This window comes from Haliotis cracherodii, unplaced genomic scaffold (assembly GCF_022045235.1).
Source record: "Haliotis cracherodii isolate W230 unplaced genomic scaffold, xgHalCrac1.p SCAF_11, whole genome shotgun sequence".
In the NCBI taxonomy this organism is placed as follows: domain Eukaryota; kingdom Metazoa; phylum Mollusca; class Gastropoda; order Lepetellida; family Haliotidae; genus Haliotis; species Haliotis cracherodii.
In genome coordinates this window covers 16,202,937-16,226,481 of record NW_027266266.1, presented here as the reverse complement: position 1 = coordinate 16,226,481, position 23,545 = coordinate 16,202,937, and the positions used below count along the sequence as shown (strand labels likewise).

Here is a 23,545-nt window from a genome sequence, read left to right as displayed (position 1 = left end):
AAAGGATATTCAACAGTGGATAACATGTCTATTCTTCAATCATTAGTGCAGAAATATTTGTCTAAGTCAAAAGGAAGATTTGACTGTATGTTCATAGACTTTCAGAAAGCTTTCGACTCTATTAATAGGGATCTTCTTTAGTTTGTTCTGCATTCAAATGGAATTCATGGGAAAATATTTACTATCATACAGGACATTTATTCTAAAACTCTCGCGTGTGTTAAAATTTCAATGAGTAGCATCATGATTATTTTAACAGTCTCAGTGGTGTACGGCAAGGGTGCGTTTTAAGTCCACTTTTGATTTCGTTATTCATAAACCAGTTGGAAGAGGACATCCAGCAGTGTGGTGGTAGAGGGATATTTGTACATGAGGATTTACTGGAATTGGTTCTTCTCTTATATGCGGATGACTTGTGTATTTTTGCAGATTCAGTTCTTGAACTACAGAAGAAGATTGATGTTTTACACATATTTTGTAAAAGTTAACACGGATAAAACTGATATCTTTGTTTTTCGTAATGGTGGTAAGTTTAGGAACTACGAGAAATGGAAACTGGGACATATGCTTGTCAAGGTTTATACATATTACAGTTATTTGGATATTATATTTTCAAACAGGCGGTGTTGGTCGAGAACAGTTCAGACATTAGTCTTGAAAGCAAGTAAAGCTTTAATTCCTGTAAAACAACTCAGTTATAAACTTCGAAATATCGCTCCCAAAGTGTTTTTTAAAATGTTCGACTCTCAGATTAAACCTATTTTTTTATATGGTTCAGAGATTTGGGGGGTTCATAAATGGTTGTTTCTCGAACGTTTCCAAGCGAAGTTTTGTAAATCGGTTTGGTTATCGGTTCCAAATCCACAAATGTTGCAGTGCTCGGAGAATGTGGTCGATATGGTATTTATATTGATTCTTACACAAGATGTTTAAGATACTGGTTTAAGCTTCTTAATATGTCTCAAGAGAGATTCCCAAAACGGTGTTACGATATGTAAGTTAGATTTGATGCCGTTGGTAGGAATACATGGGTTTCTGCTATTAAAAATATGTTATATTCTCATGGCTTCGGACATGTGTGGGAATTTCAAGCTGCTGGTGATCCTGAATATTTTATGAGTGAGTTTATTCTGAGGGTTAAGGACTGTCATGCACAAACATGGTATTCTGAAGTGTCTCGATGCTCGAAATTAGAACTGTATTCATTATTTAAGACATCATTATCACTTGAACCGTATCTATTAAATGTATTATCAAAAGAAAAACGACGTATGCTTACCCTTTTACGTATTGGAGAACCGGTAATTATGCATAACACAGGAAGGAGGGATGGCATCGATAAGACACTCCGTTTTTGTCAATTGTGCAAGTTAAGGGCAGTTGAAAATGAAATTCATTTCATTCTTGTTTGCCCTATTTATGAAGATATTCGCTCAAAATATTTCCTATATTTAGACTTCATTACTGGTAATAATCGTAAAGACACACTGGTTAGAATGTTAAACTCTTCTGATGTAAACCGCCTTGAGAACTTAGCCAATTATGTTAAAAAAGCTATCTGTCTTCGTTCTTCTTACCTGTAAATATTATTTCATGCAGCACTTAATGTGAACCTAAATTGTATATATCTGTACGTGGGCTTGAGGCCTTATTACCGAATAAACTGATTGATTGAATTAATTGAATCGGAATTTCTGATCGGATTGGCAAAGTCAAAACAAGGTAACTTGGCCCAGAAGTTTAACTTAAGCTTCAGGTATATCGATGATCTGATATCGTTCAATAACAAATAGCTAATTCCCTTCCACTGATTTACCCACCTGAACTAGAAATAAAGGATATGCTCATATTTTCGCTAAAACCTGGTATCATTGATAGTGATTCATAAACACATGCTCTGATATAGCCGATATCTATTGGATATGGAAAGGGTTTTGTCTTTTTATATATAGAGGTAAACGCAATTAATATTTTTCATCCTATAATTGAGTCCTTTTAGTGTGTGCATTCTGGAAACAATTGAAGTTTTATTGACACAGGCCATCAACAGAGTGTGGAAACATATAGTCATGCACAGGCTCAATATGTTAGCTTGTTGATATAGCAAAGGATATCGATGTGCTGAGCCTGATAATATGTCTTGGCTTCTGCCACATTCTCATGTTTAAGTCAAGTATGCATATTTATAAGGAAAATCATTAGAGTTTTCCTATCGTAGAGGAAGGATGTTCCTGCTGAATACGGTCTTACTTCTCGCCCATGCAACATTCGTATCAGGTCAGTACATGAAAGGACTATTTTACCAAATACCATTTTTTGTAAAAGCGTATACATTTTCGTTTTTTAAATAATAACATATTCTTCAGCGGCATATCATTTTATATTATGATTTCTTACTGGGAGAAGACCTCTCTATTTAAATATGTGTTTAGTAAAGGTTGATTTGTGTTATGGAAATTCATATAACCATATTTTACTTGGACGGATCTTTGATCTACATGTATATGTCTATTGCCGTTATGTTATAGTACTATATCCTTATGAGACATGTCCCCTTTACGTCAGATGTCCATTTCCACTTGGGAAATCCATATAACTCGGACAAATTTCTCTGATCTTATTTGTCCATTCAGGAAAAAAAACAAGTATTATGTAACAGGAGACCCGTGAAGATCCGGAGTAGAATAGATCTTCAACAACCCATGCCTTGCCGTAAAAGGCGACTATGCTTGTCGTAAAAGGCGACTATGCTTGTCATAAAAGGCGACTAACGGGATCGGGTGGGCAGGCTCGCTGACTTGGTTGATGCATATCATCGATCCCAATTGCGTGGATCGATGTTCATGATATTAATCACTGGATTGTCTGGTCCAGACTCGATTATTTACAGACCGCCGTCATATAGCTGGAATATTGCGGCGTTAAACAACAAACCAACCAACCAATATCAAGGAAGGGCACTTTGTGTCATATGTACATGCTTGTTTCATAGTGATCATATTAAATAGAGACAGCTTTATCTGGGAGAAAGTCCCGCCGTGATGCAGTCCTTTGGCGTTGACCGCGAATCTGGAATTCGAACACGATGATAGGTTTTGGGCACACCTTAGGGACAGCTCTGTACAGCGAATTGCAGCGCCACTGATGTAATGTTATTTTCAGTATTTTACTGGGACGAGTCCTCCTCATGTTATATGCCTATGTTCGGTTGGGAAATCAATTGGTGAGACGTTATATTACCCTACTGTACACAGATAGATGTCGTTGCATAACATATCCATGTCACGTGTTTCATTTCATTTCAATTCCATACACGATGTATTTGAGTGACCGTGAGTTAAAATGTTACATCGCATCAGCAATATCGCGATGAGAACAAGGTAATTATTATTAAATACCCGTCGATGAAGGACAGTAAAACAGTAAGGTAAATATCACAGTTCAGATGTAAAACAAACCAGGTTTAAGTTGAAACAAAAAATGAATCAGTTGAATGGGTAATATAAATTAGAACCAGGCTATAAACCACTAGCATCCAAAGCTAGACCACCTTACCGGGGACCATGGGGACTTACTGTGCTTTTGCTTCCTGCATGTTTTATGCAATCACTCTGGTCGCCAGTGGTTGTTTGTAATGCAAACCAATATTTTAAAAAACACCAAAAAAACAAGAAAATAAAACTCTAGTCATTATTATACACTTCAATATGGATGGACTCACGTGCCACTGTTGGGGGACAATACAATTACACTACTTTAACTCCTTGAGAGGCACCGCCTTTAATATTAATGTCTGTTGATGATAGTATTACACTATTCTAAAATAATTCAAAATTTATCCAAAAATTCAATGTTTCTTAAAAGGCAGGAATTAAACGAACATTGACATTAGTAAAAATAGCCTTTAATTAAGTTGAATGATACAATGTATCCCTCGCGAAAGAAAAGACTTCACAGTCAAGTAGGATGTGCTTGACTGAACTTTGCATCACAAGGGAAACAGAATGAAGGATCTTCGCCCTTCAATATATATTCGTGTGTAAAAAGTGTATGGCCAATGCGATATCGTCTGAAAATGACTTCGTCATGTCTACAATAACAACCTAAGTAGGTGTAACCTAATTTGGGCTTAAATTCATGAAGTTTATTTGTACCCCGGGATCATGAGTGAGTGAGTGAGTGAGTTGTGTTTAACGCCGCTTTTAACAGTATTCCAGTTATATCGCGGCGTGTCAGCTCAATGTGGAAGGAAAGCCCGAAGTGATGCAGGTCTCAGACGTTTACCACTTCGGTGAAACCAACGAGCACGGGTATGGTGCTGACAAACCCAGAAACATAATTGGGGCGAACCGGGATTCGAACCCACAATCATAGGTTTCTGGCGTGCCCAAGAGACGCAACTCTGGGCCTCTGAAACTAACTTAAGACCATATTTAGTCGTAAATCGGGTATCACGAAGCTTAGTCTATGAGAATATCTTAAGTCCTAAGACTGCCCCTGAGTGGACAAAATTTGTTGCAAGAAAGATGGCGGAGGCTATTCGGCTCATGCGTCGCCTCGGGGCTAAAAAGGAAATGATACCAATTCAGCGGACATTTCGAGACTGCTTCAATTCTGCTGATATGTACAACGGCTTAGAGCTCTTTGAAAGATATAGATTTCGTCGTCCTACCATTATTTTCATCGTTGGTCTAACCGATGATGAACTGGCATAGATTCTACCACCTATTATTCAAGTTTTGATATTCCTTCAGTTTGTTGCCACAGGGGCTTTTCACCTTTAAATTGCTCAGTCCTTTTGTGTCAGCCATATTGTATAGGGTTAAAAAAATCACGTTATACGTACACCGGTAATGAGACGCAAATACCATCACGTATATTTCAAAATCAGCTCCGATACCTACATCCTTGAATTCCTCATACATTTTAGAATCAAATGCCAAATGGTCTTTGTCACCAATACACATTGTCTAGATGTAATGAAGCAAAATAAATGAGGTGTGAAAACAAAAGCTGACAAAACTGCACTTGTTGGAAATGTGAACAAATTTAAAGCCATTCGTCTATTCGTTTAGCACATTGGCTCAGCATTTTCAGAATATACGATGGAAGAGAATCGTAGGAAGAATTAGGGAATTAAAAATATAAACATTGCAATGATTGGATATTTTCAACAGAACTTGTCGAAGTTCCCGTCCTGTGTGACGCCATGGCTGACGCAAGATCACGCACAACGACAACGGTATTTGTCGGAATTTCTGACTATTTCCGTTGGTTTCAATGAAAAATATAACAACAAATAACAGTACACAGATTGTCAGAATGTTTCTAATTACTTACATGTCACATTTATGTATATACAAACCCTGAATCAACGAAAGTCACCTCGTAAAATCCCGCGCACTTTTGACGGTCAACACGCTTGACAAGATTTGGCTTGGTCATTGATTTTTTTTATGCCGTTTGATATACAGAACAGTGATATCCTAGGATTCGCCAGGTGCGCGTTAGTCACAAACAATTTGCGAATTATTCCTCTCGTTTTGCATTATATAATCAATGGGTTCATCCTTTTTTTAATATTGTGACCACAGGATATTAAACTGTTAACTTTATTTCTTCAAGAATTGTAAAAAAGTTTAAAAATATAACCCGTGCCATATGTACCCTGTTGCTGGACAATTATCCTTATACGATTATCCTGATAATTCTATATCAATAGAGCTTTCTTCACATCTTTATTGTATAATTTTGAGACAAGATGAGGGGAAATAATAACATAATAATAGAACAAATACATACTTGATTACGTAAAATTGATGCCAAACAGGCGCTTGTCTTGTCCATTTAAGATACACTGTAAACTATCGAATTGTTTATCTATTCAAGATATTATTTACACGGTTAACGCAGTCACTTTATGTTGTGTCGAAAAAGTGTCAAATTCCGTTTTACACGCTTTTTCCATACCATGACCGAAAATTAGGGGAGATGTGTATTAATCAAAATACCAGTGTCATCTTTCTCCGACATTGTCAGATACATAAAAGCAGCCATGACGTCAAATAGAATGCTGTCATTATAAAGAAATTCATTACATTTGATGACATTACATTAGTGCTCCATTAATTATGGTTTATCCATTTCGCTATTAATTATCTTTTATGAAGTACAATTTCGTCATTTCTAATGGGTTTTTTATGCCTAATCGTATACAGTTTCAATATCGACATTTGTGTGAGAATAGTTTGGTTCCTCGTGAACAAAACACCACGAAAATGTATTGTCCTTACCCACAGCTAGTTCTCACCAAGAGACCTTTGTTACAATAAACTAGTGCTAAACATAACGGAGTTATGCCTCCTTTTCTTTGAACGCGTGTAACCTCTCAATCGCCTTTTGACGTTTTCGTCATTTACGGCAGGCTATTTTTTGCATTGAATTTATGTCGTTATAGACACGCATATAACTCCATTTGATATGTAGTTATGCCTTTCAAATATTAAGCGGTATTTTGTTCTCTCACAGTTTCGGTAAAACTGCTAAATTAAAAAAATCGTCGCTGGAGAAATTTCCTGTTTTTCAACGCAGAAAAAATTCTCGGACAAAATTTAGCAGTGTTTTTTTTTCAAACTGGTTTAATATTTACAGTCAGGTTTACACCATCAGATAGGAAATTTAATATTCTACATCTCTGCGTAATTTTATATTTTTGAGCGCAATTCTCGCACAACCTTCACTTTTCCGATCTTATAATTAGGTAAATGTACGTCAGAAAATAACCCTCGGCATCCAATGATTACCGTAGTACGGTTTAACGTGCGTCCGTCCCTATGGCGACGGTCTTAGACTTAGACTTAGCTAAGATTTTCAAGATCCAGTCTTAGACCGAATCTTAGCCAAGCAAAATCTTAAAAACTTCAGACAAAATTCGCGCTTAGCAAAATTTGAACTAAGACCACTTTCATGATCCCAGGGCAAGGTGTCCTATCTTTTCTGCACCAAACCTTGCACATATTCCCTGATACATGGTTTAAAAGCACTGTAGGGAACTGAAAGGTAAGAGACATGACTCGACTTGGTAACCAACAATGAACGATGTAGTATAGGCCAGTGGCAAGAGTAATGTGTAATTCTAAAATATGAAGACTTTGTGGATAATTTCAGTGGACATTTTAAGTGCCTGTAGGCATGATAAAGAATTAGAGAAAATGATGAAGTTTTTACATGCATTTTGTTTATATCCCAAGGCTAAGTAAGGATAAGATATATGGATGAACAACTTCTTTATAACAATTAGGAGCGACGTTTCTGTGTAGGTTCTAACATCGTTATCAGGCAGTGATGGAACCGTAAACTTATTTTGAGCGTATCAGTGATCTGAACAAATGGAGAAGGGTTGTCTGATCCCCGCCCCACTTAGAGTTGGATCGACTTTCAGCAAGTCTAGTGCTTTCAGGCACCTTCCCTTGAGATACTTTCAGGTGACAGTAGACAATAAGCTCTAAGAACTTGGCCTCCTCAACTACGTTGATGGGAGTGCCAAATATAAGTAGTTATGGGACCTTGTGCTGACTATAGTTTCTAGTGTTTACTAGACGTGTATACGATAAGTTTTAGTTTTAGACAACTTGAAGCAGAAAACAAGCGACCATTTGTGGATTTTTCTGAGACACAATTGTAGTTGTTTTTCAATGGTGTGCATGTTTTTACCTTCATTTGTGGTAAATTCCCATCTGTGTTAACTTATATCACCAAGCGAATGTATATTGTATTTCATGTCCGGCAGCGTTCGTTCGTGCGTGCGTGCGTGCGTGTCAAAACCAGTGTCGATTGTACGATCATGAGAATTGTTTAGGAATCTATTGATGATAGCAGATGTCCGCGAAAAGGTCGGTGTATCCTGCCCCGACGATGGCACCCGTCATAAACACATGCACATTCAAGTGAATTGTGTAGCCGAGAAAAACACGAGAACGTATGGTAGAAATCAAAATAGGGAATTGCATGGGACATAATTTTTGTCACTGGTGAGTCAAAGTTTGAAATGTCCTCCACATGTCTATCATAAAACATTGTGAAAGCTTTACGGAGACCTTGAATGATGTAACCTGGATCAAACAACTGAGAAAGAGTTATATGACGCTCTTTGAAATCTTAGAAGAAAGAGCATACTCGCATGTACCTCAAACGTTATGAAATGTAGACGCCAAGTCATTGTGCTGGAGGAATATTGCTTGACATAAATGGAAATTGACTATTGAAAAGTTGAAGTAATCCCTTTTGTCATACAGTCTTGTGGAGAGTTTTTTTGTCACTCTGAATCTTTAAATATGAAACAGATGAGGCGGTATCACTGCTCTCCTTTATTTCTGGTTTAGGTATGTAAATCAGTGGAAGGGAATTGGCTGTCTGATGGTTATTGAACGATATCAGAACATCAGTATACCCGTAGCTTAAGTTAGACTTTGACTTTGCAAACCCGGGCAGAAATTCCGATTCACATGCATAAAGAAACAGATCAGCAAGAACGGGATCACAACTGGTGGCCATGTGAATGCTTACTTCTACCGTAAGTGTCTTATAATGACAAATTGATCTAAACCTCTGAAGATAAATATGTAACCATTTCTGTATCATGTTTTGTGACAAAAAAAATATGTATCATGGAATAAAGTTTTTTCTTGAGTTTGTCTTGTGGAATACAATGTTGAAAAATCAAGAACTGAACTTGGTTCTTTACTGAGATTGTACAAAGTCAAGCAAATCCTTTGAGTTTTTGAGACTCCACATGGTATTGATTCCACTTCCCCCAAATATTTTCTGTGAATATAAACAAAGTCCTTCTTTCATTGTATTTAGGATTATGGTGAATGTTTGAGACAGGGATGTGTTGGAACCAGGAATATAACTTCTTTTTGTACGGATTTTTATGGAGCTTTGGCATGTAGTACAAAAGAGGAATGGAGTCAAGTCAAAAGTTCATAATACTGATTCCTGGTTTTGGCAAATTTCTTCCTCAGTTCACATACTAGCTTTATATTGGTGATTTTTTGATACGTCAAGCAAATAATGTAGCAATTAATGTAGTGATGCTTACATATAATGGTTATGTTATTTGAGGCCTGTCATTTGGAACAACCACAGACGCGGCAGCCAGACTTTGGATGACAGCTGGCTGGGACAGAATGGGTTAGTTCCTTTTCTGTTTCCTCTTTTCCAGTTTGTGCATTCTACCAACGACAACATGACACACTGATGGGTTGTTGACCCATTTACAGGCATATGCTTCGATAGCTTAAATAACGATCTTAAATTGTGATTCCAATTGGTACGAGGCTGCTCACTATAATATGGTCCATATTTGAATAACCGACGAAGGTTATTATTGTCAATAATAGAAAAGTCATATGACCAGCTTGTTGGCAGCAGTATGATGAGTCTTGGCAGCCACATGTAGTGGAATCTACATTATGAGCTGCGAAGTCCTCGTTCTGCAACATTTTCCTATTATTGAATGACCTTAATAAAATGATGTTCATTTAGGAATATGGTTGCTGAAATTTTAAAGTTCCTTTACTAAAAGTATTTGGATGTCTGTATGTGTCACAACCGAAACGAGACCGCCTCCGTGGTCTAGTGGTAGAGCGTCCGCCCGGAAAGCGTAAGGTCCGGGGTTCGATCCCCGACCGCGTGAGTGAATGAATATGGTTTTACGCCGCCTTTAGCTATATTCCAGCAAAATCACGGGCTTCACACATTGTACCCATGTCGGGAATCGAACCTGGGTCTTCGGCGTGACGAGTGAACGCTTTACCCACTAGGCTACCCGACCGCCCCGATACCAATAGACGTTAAAAGATGGTACGTGTTGTTACCCTGTCTGGCGCTCGGCATTAAAGGACTGGTCGGCTCGGAGTCAGTATACCGTGTCTGAGTGGGGTATTCATGTTTAACTGCGGCATGGTATCTCAGTGAGCTCGCACTATAAATCGGCATCAGTCCTGACCAGTACAAGCAGCCACACACACACACACACACACACACACACACACACACACACACACGTGCATGCACGTCGCTATATAAGTGCAATACACCTGGACGCGACGTTAAACCCAATTTCAACTCACCTCACCTCACAACCGACACGAATCGGAAACGAGGAATGGCTTAATTAGCACGGCCGGTGTGACATTGAAAATGGACCCGCGTTGAAAAGTGACCCAGGGTCAGTTTACAACAGTTGAAAATTGACCCTGTCAGCTTACCAAGTCGTTGAATAGTGACCCGGGCCTCGCGTTGAAAAGTGACTCCGTTGAATTGTACTTCTAGTGTAAATAAAAAGATCTAATGTTGTAAAAAAATTTTAGTGTCTTTAAAACAGACAATTAAAACAGTATTTTATAGGAATTGTGTAAAGTGTAACATCATTGTCAATTTTTTAAACGAGTTCAATCGCTTTGATTTTGTGTGTTTTCGAAGAGTTGCCTTCATTGCCACACCCATACGGAAACAGTTGACTGACTTAATAGAACATTGCCGTTTTGGTCAGGATTTCAGCTTTCTTATCTTGAAATGTTTGTAGTATGAAGATGTGTCTTTGATCCTTACTTTTGTGGGATCTTTTGAGTCTTTGACCTTTTCAGAAATAGTAAAAAAGTTTAATCTTTTGAAACCAAACTTGGTATTTTGCTGTTGGCGAGTCTGGTGCCACCATCGCTCGGTCTGCACTTTTGTTTCACGTTGCAAATGATGGTAGTGGTCAATGTAACATATGTGATCAGAAACTTCTAAGGTTTATAATACAAAACTATGCATTTCTGATTTGCTTCACGCGCCTTGCATAAACCGTTGTTATTCCTTATCCTGATGATGATGTGATCCATCCTTCCAACAGAGATGCTAATTACCCAGTTAACACAGGGGGTCCAGGCAACGTTGCATTCGTAGGTTACTATTTGGTTACTATGTAGAGTCCCAGTAATGTCAGGAGAACGTTCCTGTGGAACCATGCAACGTCTGTGCGACGTTCGACTTATTGGCTATTTTAATACGTTGTAGCACTATTACAACAATGTCACGTTGCTTAAACAAAGTAACGTTCTTACAACGTTGTGGGCACGTCCTTTTGGTAGCTGGTAACACTTGCAGTCTGTCCTTTCAGACCTTTGTCATGCATTAAATTAATGGTTTCTTTTGAGTTCGACCGAAAACGTCCCCACGCATCGAATGCGAATGTGCTTTTAATGTTAGTGTTTTTTAACTAATCTTATTGATACTAACTTCTCACAATATTGTTTATTCGTTTGTGAAGTGGGATTTTATATTTTGAAATATAACGGGGTTGAAGTTTGTATATAAATATACCAACTTGAGTGCCAACGCAATATATATTTGCATCAATATAATTATAGCAGAATGACCTCAAATTACAACATTTATATATTCTTGTACTGAAATATACTTGACATCATGTTAACACTTCGAAAATATAATCAGTAAACGCTATTCCTAACACCACCATGAACATTTTATGCGTGGGGACGTTTTAGGTTGAGAACGCTTTCGGTGTGCCTCTTTCTATTTACGGCTTCTAGATTGTAGGTGTCTCCCTTTCTCTCACACACACATACATACATACATATATAATACTACCCTGCACCCACATACTTGCTCTAACACACATGCACCCACCGGGTCACTTTCGTTCAGCCCGAAGACTGGAGCCTCATTGTAACCACCGTGGCGTTAGGGATGAAATACTACCCAAAGCCACGTAAAACCCAATCAAACAAACATAACACACGTGCAAGCGTACGCACAGGCAGTCACTGGACAGCTGTACATGCACACACATTTTTGGACATTTCTAAAGTGAGTGAGTGAGTGAGTGAGTGAGTGAGTGAGTGAGTTAATGCTGTACGTCACATCGGCAATATTTCAGCCATATCGTGACGATCATTTCTAAAGCCAGGAACCATGGCAATTTGTATATGTATACGTTAACACATGCCTATAAATGTGTATCACCTCCAACCCTCATCCCGAATATTTGCACCAATTTAGACATGCTATAAGGAGTCTTCTGGTAAGCAGAATAAACCACAAGTCACAATTCAACGGAGTCACTTTTCAACGCGAGGCCCGGGTCACTATTTAACGACTTGGTAAGCTGACAGGTTCACTTTTCAACTGTTGAAATTTGACCCTGGTCTGTTGAAAAGTGAGACCGGGTATGTTTTCAACGTTGAATACTGACTCATGGGTCACTTTTCAACGCGGGTCCATTTTCAATGTCACACCGGCTAGGCCTGCAAGCTGATTGGATATTACCACCAGCCGGGTACAGAATATACGCTGTAAGGTCTTCAGGCCCTCCTAACATTCAGCACATCGTGTGCGAACACAAAGACGTTTACATGACAAGACAACGAGGCTGGTTACAATGGAAATCTACCCTTGAAGATCCGGGGTAAAATAGGTCTTCAGCAAACCATACTTGCTGTAACAGGCGACTATGCTTGTCGTAAGAGGCGACTAACGGAACCGAGTGGTCAGGCTCTCTGACTTGGTTGACGCATGTCATCGTATCGCAAATGTATGGGACCCGTGAAGATCCGGGGTAGAAAAGGTCTTCAGCAACCCATGCTTGCCGTTAAAGGCGACTATGCTTGTCGTGAAAGGCGACTAAGGGGATCGGTTGATCAGGCTCGCTGACTTGGTTGATACATGTCATCGTATTCCAATTGCGTGGATGGATGCTCACGATGTCAATCTCTGAACTGTCTGGTCAAGACTCGATTATTTACAGACCGCCGTCTTATAGCTGGAATATTGCTGAGTGAGGCGTTAAACAACAAACAAACAAACAAAACATTGGAAATCGGATCACGCGTCACTGTCTCTGACTCCACGTGCAGACACATACTACTGTTGGAGACCGTTGCGTTCGGACAAAGCTCACAACGCGATTGTTTCATTAGTTGTTGGGATGGATTCAAACAGGTGTGGGTTCACTCACTCACTCACTCACTCTAAGTATGTCATGAGTATGTCATGAGTTAGGGCGTGTCAAGTAACCTAAATTTAAGGTAAATTATATATTTTTACATTGGAAGTTATTTCCTTTTCAAATTGAGGGGCGCGAGTTCCACACACGGCCGCGCCCTCAATTCGTGCCGTTTTGAATAATATACCTCGATTGATCTTTGTAGCCAATTATATTAGTGATAAATAACCACGGTATTTTATCACCCATAGACACTCATCTCACAACAACAAGTAACTGCAGTTGATTATTAATGCATAGTAACACGTAAGCAAGTAACACGGATTCAAAGAGACTATGACATGTCGCTTCATGTTTGTAACGCTGTTGCAGAAAAAATACTAAATAACCGAACCAATCTGTGATTTGCAATCACTTGTAATCCATGCGCCCAAGATGAGGCTCATCTTGATTATTTTTGTCCCTATTGTCGGTCAAGGGTTGGGATTTACTTGTACTTCTTCCGAAATTTATTTACTAATTCATCTTCGAAGAAACATTCACATTCCTCGAAACCTATTGTCACTGGCATATCGCAAGTTGTGATCATGATAACGCAAAATTTAACGTCATTATATACACAGATCGGCGAATATTTTGTCCTCTGGAACAATTTGTTTCGTAAAAATCCTTTTTGATGCTTAATCCCCCATACCAACCATTACTCAGGCATGCCCTTTATTCAATCCCCAAATCAATAACGATATTTTTCTAGTCCTGCTTTCTTGTTGCTTTAGTTAATAATGTCCTTGTGATCTTCCTGATCAAAGTAAAAACATTAAAATTGATTTAAAAAATAATTAAAAATATTTTCTTCATTGCCTCACGTTGAATTTTTTAAATACACAATGTGTAACGAGCAAATACGTTCGTTTGAGTGAGTAAGTGCATGAGTATCTTACGCCGAATAGGTAGTATTTCTCCATATATGTTTTTTTGTCTTAAACGGCACTCTCCGTAACAGACAGTAATATCCCAGTAATGCTATCCATATGATGACGGCCTGTTGTTAATCTAGTCTGTTCTAGACAAAACAGTGACTGATATCACAATATTAAACATCAATGCTGAAGAATAATCAGTCTCGATTATATGACGAGAGACTTCATCAGGTGGAAAGGGCAAAACAGGGGTGACCACCAAACGATGACTCAATGTGTCCGCGAAAAGGGCAATCATATCCCACCCCAACGACAGCATGCGCCATCCGCACAACCTGCACACAGAAGTAAGTGCCCGCCCGTCATCCGTTAAGAGTGAGTGAGTGAGTGAGTTGGGTTTAACGCCACTTTTAACAGTATTTCAGTTATATCGCGGCGTGTCAGCTTAATGTGGGAGGAAAGCCCGGAGTGATGCAGGTCTCAGACGTTTACCACTTCGGTGAAACCAACGAGCACGGGTATGGTGCTGACAAACCTAGAAACATAATCGGGGCGAACCGGGATTCGAACCCACAATCATAGGTTTCTGGTGTGCCCAAGGGATGCAACACTGCACAGCGAATGGCGGCGCCTCAGACGACTGGGCCACACGTGACCCCTGTCCGTTAAGAAGACATAAACTACAATTCGTCCTAGCCTATTTTGGGTTATTTTTTCAAGAACAAGTATTTGCTATTCCAAGGTTGACTCATAACATAATTTGTATGACAATGAAGAAAAATCACAGACGAAACTGAGTCCCATCAATGTGTTCTATCTGGAACAAATACAAACAAATACTTCGTGAATAAATTTAAAGGTAAGAAGAAATAAATCCTAGCCTGTTGTGGGTTATGTTTTAAGTACAAGTATTTGCTTTTAAATAATTGACACATCACGTTATTATAATTTGAGCGACAATGAAGAGAAATCACAAAAAAATCATTCTATAATTGAGTCCCATCAGTGTGTGCAATCTGCAACAAATACAAGTCTTACTGACACGGCCGTCAACAGATACAGAGTATCAATACTTGCAGTCATGCATATGTTCAATACGTTATGTTGTTGACGTACAACAAAGTTTATCGATCTTACTGTTCGTATTCATGCTATATTCTCAAAGTTACGAGAAGTGTGCTTACATGTACTTATAATGAAAATCATTAAAATTGTCCTGTCGAGGAGTTTCTCCTTATATCTTGTGAGTACATGTAAAGGGGCACATTCTAGACATATTGTATTCAATCTAATGACGTTATTTTAATATATTTTGTTTGAAATCTGTAATAAGGCCATTTTATCATGGCCTCAGGTAAATTTCATTTAAAGGGACAAATCCTAGACAAATTTTATTTCAACTAAATTTTTTCGTTATTTTAGTAATAAATCTTCAAAATAATCTTAGGGGCGGTCGGGTAGCCTGGTGGTTAAAGCGTTCTTTCGTTACGCCGAAGACCCGGGTTCGATTCCCGACTTTGGTATAACGTGTTAAGTCCATTTCTGGTGTCCTCCGCCGTGATATTGCTGGAATATTGCTAAAAGCGGCGTAAAACCGCTCTCACTCACTCACTCACTCACTCAAAATAATCTGCAGTGGCATATTTTGTATTACTATTTCTTACTGGGACAGTACCTCTATGTTTTATGTTCTTGTGAGTTTGCGAAAGGTAATATGACCATATTGTACTGGAACGGATCCTTTTCTTATGTATTTGTCCACTGCTGTTATGTTACACTACTACATCGTCCCCTTTACGTGTGATGTCCATTTCCAGTAGGGAAATCCTTCAGCATTGTTTTATATAATGATGTTAACACATTTTATTTGAACAAGATATATACAATCCATTCTTGTATTGCCATGCTATGTACACACTGATTCCTCACTCAGCATATGGTCACAGCGTCCTAACATTCCCCGATCGTTAACCCAGAAGAAAAGTACGATTGTTCCCAGACTGAAACTGACATATGGGTAATGATATATCACAGTATCGCGTTGCGATCGGGGTGTTCAACTGTGTTGTAAAGTCTTCTAACAGGTTGTGTCAATTGTTTATCTGCAAATCCTCCATCACAAAATTTCTTTTGAACGAGCTGGACATAATGCATTATATTTTATCACTAGAAGTTAAAGCTTGTAACACTCGATTGTGCCTTTGTGTTCTGCAGGCTTATCTCGGCAATGTAAATGTAATTCTCGTACTCCTATTGTTAATACAGCTTGCAGGGGACGTTGAACTTAATCCTGGCCCACTGACCGGTGATGTAACTAATCTTGACCACTCATTGTCGATCTTCCATTTAAACACCAGGAGTGTCCGTAATAAGCAAAGGTATTTTGCAGAATATTTGTCTGAATATGATGTAGTTTGTTTCACTGAAACACATCTGGATGAATCTGTAGGTAATGAAACTTTACAGTGGCAATCATTTCATAATCCATTACGGAAAGATAGAAATGCTTTTGGGGGAGGGGTTATGATATACATCACTAAGTGTTTAACATACAAGAGAATGCACGAACTAGAAAATATTACTGATGAAAGTATATGGATAAAAATATTTCTTCCTCAAGGGCCTTATTTACTCTGTGCTGTTTACAGACCAGAACACAATTCCATACAGTATTGGAGTCGGTTAGATACTTCTATCGAAGTTGCATTGGATATATCTAGTAAAATGGCGATTGTCGGTCATTTAGATGAAAATTTATTATCTAACAGAAAAAAATACATAAACGAAATTTTACACAGAAAGATTTTAAGGAATGTAATTGATGAGCCCACCAGAGTCACTTTTAAATCTAGCACACTTTTAGATCCAATCATTGTTAGTGAAGATGTTGATCAGGTCAGTGGTGTGATCGACTTCGATAGTACAATATCTGATCACAGAGGTACTTATATGGAAATGGACACACATATATGCACCAAGATAACTTATAAACGCAAGGTTTTATGTTATAACAAAGGAGACTTTGTTAAATTGAATGATCTCATAAACACTACCAATTGGTCTGTATTATTTAATGAATGTACAAATGTTGATGATATGTGTGAAATGTTGTATGAAAGATTGAATGATTTTGTAACACAATGTATTCCATCTAAAATTGTCACTATTCGACCAAATGACAAACCATGGTTTGATTCACATTTAAGAAAGGAGTGTAAGATACGTAATAGGTTACGAAAGAAATCAAAAAGGAGTAATAAGGAGACAGATATTATAGCATACAAAAAACAACGCAATAAAGTCAACAACATGAAAAGTTATGCGAAAGAAAAGTTCTATTCTAACATCGATGAATTTCTTTCGGAACTATATATAGTAAATAAACAATCATATTGGAAATTACTAAGATATGTCGTCAAAAACTCTGGAACATCTACGAGCATCCCCCCGTTAAGGAAACAAGATACCGATGAGTGTCCCACTATATTTTCAGATTTAGAAAAATCAGAGAGATTAAATGAATATTTCCAATCCATATCTACCCTAACAGAAGAACGGGAAGAATTACCATATGTCAATCAACGCACTAAGAGTATTTTTGACAAATTTACTGTCTCAGAAAATGAAATATCTGACGTTATAAAATGTCTTCAAATTAACAAGGCATCTGGTCCAGACAGAATAAGTAACAACCTATTAAAGAAAACAGTAAACAGCATTAGTATTGTTTTATGTATGTTATTCAATTATTCATTGGCTTAAATCAATATCCAACAGAATAGAAAAAAACGCATGTTATGCCATTGTATAAGAAAGGAGATCATTCAGTTGTGACAAATTACAGACCAATATCACTCATTAGTTGTACAGGTAAAGTATTTGAGAGAGTTGTATTTAAGCATCTTTATAACTACTTTCATGACAATAAATTGTTATATAAATACCAGTCGGGCTTTCAAAAAGGCCATTCCACTGTCCATCAATTAATTGAATTGTATAATCAAATTGGTATATCTTTAGATAATAGAGAAAAATATTGCATGGTTTTTAGCGATCTGTCAAAAGCATTTGATCGTGTCTGGCATAGAGGGCTTATGTACAAATTAGAAATGTATGGTATAAAAGGGAATTTACTTGAATGGCTGTCCAGTTACATAAGCAATCGTACTCAATCAGTGTTTGTAAGCGGGGCTCTATCCAAGCCAAGGATTTTGAAGGCTGGCGTTCCACAGGTGTCGGTGTTAGGTCCCTTTTTATTCATTGTGTTTGTTAACGACTTATGCTGATGCATAACAAGACTCTTTGCTGACGATACAGCACTCGGCTTTTCTTCACCAGACAATCAACAATAAATTTAAATCTGAGCAAGCTGTGTAACTGGGCAAAACGCTGGTTAATTAAATACAACCCAGATAAAACAGAAGCGGTTATATTTTCCTGAAAAGATGAATCAGACCTCATTACCTTGTACTTTGATGAATGTAAAGTTAAGAATGTTCAAAATCATAAACATTTGGGTATAACGTTTGCATCAAACGGAAAATGGTCCTGTCACGTAGATAACATAATTAAGTCAACATCAAAAATGATAAATTCAATGAGAAAATTAAAATTCATATTGAACAGAAATACATTAAATAAAGTATATACAATCTTCATAGACCCCATTTCGAATATGCGTGTGAAGTGTCGGATGGGTGTAATATAGAATTATCAACACAGTTAGAAAATCTCCAACTAGAAGCTGCCAGAGTAGTTACTGGGCTCCCAAAGTATACTTCGCACACACATTTGTATTATGAAACAGGATGGGAAACGTTAATAGAACGAAGAAGGAAACACAAGCTATGTTTGTTCTACAAAATACAAAGTAATCTTGCCCCAACTTACCTTAAAGACATTGTACCAACCACTGTAGGTTCAAATATATCATATAATTTAAGAAATTCAGACAATATTGAGATTCCATATACTAGATTAAAACACTCAACGTGTTCTTTTATTCCATCAACTGTAAGGTTATGGAACACTATTCCTGCAGCAGGTAGAAATTGTACATCTACATTCCAATTCAAGACATACATACAAAAAGAGCAAGTCATTGCACCTCCATATTTTTCCTATGGTGTTAGAAAGTTGAATATTTATCATACTCGATTAAGATACATGAAAAGCCAGTTAAATTATGTTTGTACAGAATAGAGGTAAAATGTGATCCAATATGTCAATGTGGTGATCCATGTGAAAACGCATATCATTATTTATTAAAGTGTCCATTGTACGTCCACCAAAGAAAAACTATGTTAATAATAATTCGGGACATTTTACAGAACGCCGTGAACAAAAATGCTAAATTAGATTTAAATTTGATGTTAAACGGAAATGAATGTTTGTCCATTATCGAAAATCAACACATCTTTAAAGCAGTGCATATGTTTATAAGTCATACAAAGAGATTTGGGTAACACTTTAATGTACATATACTAGTCTCTCTCTTTTGTACATTTCTTGTTATCTTTACACTCATCTTCTTTTCTGTTTTCCTTGTATATGATTTACTGTACAAGCTTTGTAAATACCATGGAGAGGGAGTCTTAAGTTGGATAACTTGTTCCCAATCCATTTCAATCTGAATAAAATATGTTTAAATCAAGATCCTTTTGTGTGAGATGCTCATTATTACTGTTATGTTATGGTGTCATATCGTACTGGGTCAAGACTGGACTACTGATAAAAGCGGCGTTAAACCAAACTCACTCACTCTATTTCATAGCATGAAGACGTCCGTGGCATTTAAATGACATTCTCAAATCTAGACAGTTGGGTCTCATAAGGTTAACGTATATGCCAATGTCCAGTAAGTAGGTTCCAGTTTAAGTTCATGTCTACATACGTCCTTGTGGGTTAGGTTATATTTCTCATATTTCTCTAGGCTCCCATGGGATATAGCTTACAATCGCACGACTAGCAGGGAGGTTAACATGACAGCCAGGTCCCATTCCTATGTCTAGCAGACAACGGAGCTATCTTTAAACTTGCATTCAATGAATGTTCTTTTTTGACGCCTCAATCGGCAAGACATGTAACAGAATCACTGCTTGAAGACATGCCATTTGTTTCCAACACAACATATTGTTTTCAGGACAACCACCATGTCCAGCAGACCCTCATTTATGTTTCTTTTCTTGCATCTGTCAGGTATCCACAATCGAGCCTTAGGCAAACCCACCAAATCTTCAACCTTAACCAATAACAAAGGCAGAGCAGTAGATGGCAACAGAGAATCAAACTTTTTACAGAACTCATGCTGGGAGAGTCAAATCGGGGACATGCAGCCCTACTGGATGGTTGACCTACAAAGCTTCTTCCTACTGGACTACATTACCATAACCAACAGAGGGGATTGTTGTGGTAAGGACACATTACTCTATACGGGCCGCATTTGTGGCAAATATACTAGACTAGAAATATCAGCCACTTTCTTGAGATTCACACGTTGTATCCGTGTGGGGATTTGAAACGAGGGCCGTCGGTTTGGCACTTTCATACATGTGGACTGTTTCATTAGTTTTTTCAAATGACTTGTCTATGTTATCTCAAAGCAAAATAAAAGATCATACTTAAGTCACTCAAAAACATAGTTATATTAGACAATAGCATAATGTCGTGGAACAATCTTGTATAAACCACTAGCTCTATGAAAACAGCGTACGCCCAGACTAGTACAGAAAGCCATTTACACATGTGCATAATATACGTGAAAAAATCTTGATCGCTTTGGTAAGACCTCTTTCAACTTACCAGTTCTGCTCAGAATTCCCCTGCATCTTCCAGGTGACCGAATGCATGACCTAAAGATTGAGGTCTTCGCGGATGACCCCGTACTGGAACCATCGACCCCATCACAGCTTTGTACGATGTATGATGGGCCAATGCCTGGTGGTGCAACAGAAAATATATCATGTTCTTGTGCTGCCCATGGGCGTTATATCAGAATCCGGGGTCTGGACAGACGGTACGCAACGGATCTACTAACTCTGTGTGAAGTTGAAGTGTATGAGAGAACACCTACAGGGTGTAAGTATTTCACTTTAATCTATAAATAAAAGCCAGGAAACCATTTCAATATTCGGAAGAAATGTCTAGGAAAAGCAGAATCCATTGTGCGATTCCGACTGCATCGTAAGTATGTGTTTATGAATCACTATCAAATGGTCATAACAGGTGTCCGCGAAAGGGTGACACAAGCGACGAAACCCATTCAATAACCATAAGGGGCGGTCGGGTAGCCTAGTGGTTAAAGCGTTCGCTCGTCACGCCGAAGACCCGGGTTCGACTCCCGACATGGGTACTATGTGTTAAGCCCATTTCTGGTGTCCCCCGCCTTGATATTGCTGGAATATTGCTACACGCAGCGTAAAACAATACTCACTCACCATAACCATAAGAATTCTCTGGCAAAGTCCACAGTACGATTCCGAGTTTACTATTAATAAGCATATGTTTAAGAGTCACTATTAACTTGTCATGACAATGTGGGTTCGCGAAAGGGTGACTGTATCCTGCCCTACGTTGGCATCCGTCACAAATACATGCAAAGGCAAGTGTTCACCTGAACACACGCTGGGACATGGCGTACAGGTCAAAATAGGGAATTGCATCAGTCCTCATTTTGATAACTGAAGGGTCAAATTTGGAAATGCCCTCCACGTGTGAAACTTTGGGATGGCTTTACTAAGCCCTTGAATGCTGTAAAAATGATCAAACAGGAGCAAGAGTTGAATGACGTTCTGTGCAATGTTTGCAATTATGTTCGATCGTACCTCAAAAGTTGTGAAATGTAGACACCAAAGGCCGGAGCTTTGCAAATGTTCCTTGATACAAATATATGGTCGGAATCGAACAATGGATTGTGTTTTTTAGATTTCTTATGGTTATGGAAAGGGTTTATTTCATTTAGAAACCGATCTCCTACACACTTGTCTTTTGGATTGATTTTGTGAAGTGTACTGGTGCAAATGTTGGCTGAATCTGGACCACATGCATGTGGTTCTTGTGTATTGTTCTCAGATTGGAGGCATTGTTATCCTTCAAGCATGAAGACTCATATATACTCAAAGGCAATAGGTTAACATACCAAAAAAAGAGAATCGTTCAACATAATGCACTGCCATGGATTTTTTATCACGTATTAATAACAATGTCTAACGATACAATAACAAGCAATAGTCTACACGAGGCGCGCTCCTGACATGTGCAATGTCACACAAGGGGTTGAGAGGCATGTTCACGTATTCAGTAGCGAATATGTCCATCTTGTGCCATGATGAAGGCCCGACATGCCTAACTGAGGTCACTAAACGTCGAAGATAAGCTGGAGTTCCTACAATGTTGTTGGTGAATTTGGATGACGTTACGAACGTCGTTCCGTTTTCATTCCAGCCAATTAATTGGTCAGAGGATATGTAGACCAGGGTAACATATTAACATTTTTCTGTATCAGATACTGTTGCTAAACTCAACCAACGTCTTGTCTGTTATTAACGTGCAGCCATAGATGCAAAATGTCAAAGGACCCTTTGGCAAAATCTATTCTCGATATCTCGCAGCATTCAAATTCACATCAATCACAATCATTTAGTCCTTCCTGTAGCCGTTATTCCCCAGATCATAACGTTAACGCCACCATCCCAAGAATTCATGGCGTGACGTAACATTATTGGACTGGATATCCCATATTCTATATTTTTGCAAAATAAAACCCAATACCACCGACATTTGGTTGGTTGTGTTTCTTCGAGCTTTTTCATAAACATATTCCCTGGTTCAAATCTAAAAATTCATATAATGTCTTGAAAGTGAAAAAGTACTGTGTCATTGCGTTTACCGATGCTGGTCAAAAGGTGCGAATAATGAGACTGGTGGTCTGGCTTGGTGATTAAATGAAAAATATGTCATTGGATTGTCTTGCTCAGACTGGACTCGACCATTAACGACAAAAAACAAAACAAAATCGTCTACGTATTACAAGCTGAGGTTTTAAGAACTAGACCATTGTTATTGTATATGTCAGATTCTAGATTCATTGTCTCTTCCTAAAACTGTCTTCATAGGTTTCAGCACCGATCTCCATCGCTTGGTGGGAACAAAGTATGTCGGGAATGTCATCCCTGTTGATGTCGCATCTGCAGCTGATTGCAGCACCTACTGCATCTACAACAGAACCTGCATCGGCTTCAACTACAACTACAACACCCATGGCTGTGAGCTGAGAGTGGGACCCGCCGAAGCATCAAGTGCTATTGGATGGTTTTACTTCTTCAAACGCCATGTCTGTTAGAATAGGACCAGTTAGATACTAAGCTGCCATACTTCTTGCAAGCTTTTGTTTAACGGATCACCAGATTCATTCAGGCGCCTCGTACACAACCACATGTACAACCAGACGGATACAGTAAGAGATTTCCCAGCAAATACTTCGTGAATAACCTTAAAGTTAAGAGGAAATAAACTGCAATTCGTCCCAGACTGTTGTTAGTTATAGTTTAAGTACATAAATTTGCTATTCCATATTTGATTCATAATATAATTGTACGAAATGAAAATAAATCAC

General features: G+C 38.2%; 1 protein-coding gene across 1 annotated transcript; it reads left to right on the top strand.

The window, feature by feature from the left end:
• Positions 1 to 2,219: 2,219 nt before the first annotated feature.
• Positions 2,220 to 23,272, top strand: LOC139454884 (fucolectin-like). Its single transcript, XM_071236498.1, has 4 exons — positions 2,220 to 2,277; positions 20,131 to 20,343; positions 20,767 to 21,009; positions 23,046 to 23,272. The coding sequence occupies exons 1-4, from the start codon at positions 2,226 to 2,228 to the stop codon at positions 23,270 to 23,272; spliced, it is 735 nt and encodes a 244-aa protein (XP_071092599.1). The 5' UTR covers positions 2,220 to 2,225.
• Positions 23,273 to 23,545: the final 273 nt, after the last annotated feature.

Bases quoted from the DNA above. Each gene is read 5' to 3' on its own strand.
- LOC139454884 (XM_071236498.1), top strand. From the start codon at position 2,226: ATGTTCCTGCTGAATACGGTCTTACTTCTCGCCCATGCAACATTCGTA. The intron at 20,344-20,766 runs GTAAGGACACAT...TGCATCTTCCAG, and splicing joins CAACAGAGGGGATTGTTGTG to GTGACCGAATGCATGACCTA. The intron at 21,010-23,045 runs GTAAGTATTTCA...CTGTCTTCATAG, and splicing joins TGAGAGAACACCTACAGGGT to GTTTCAGCACCGATCTCCAT.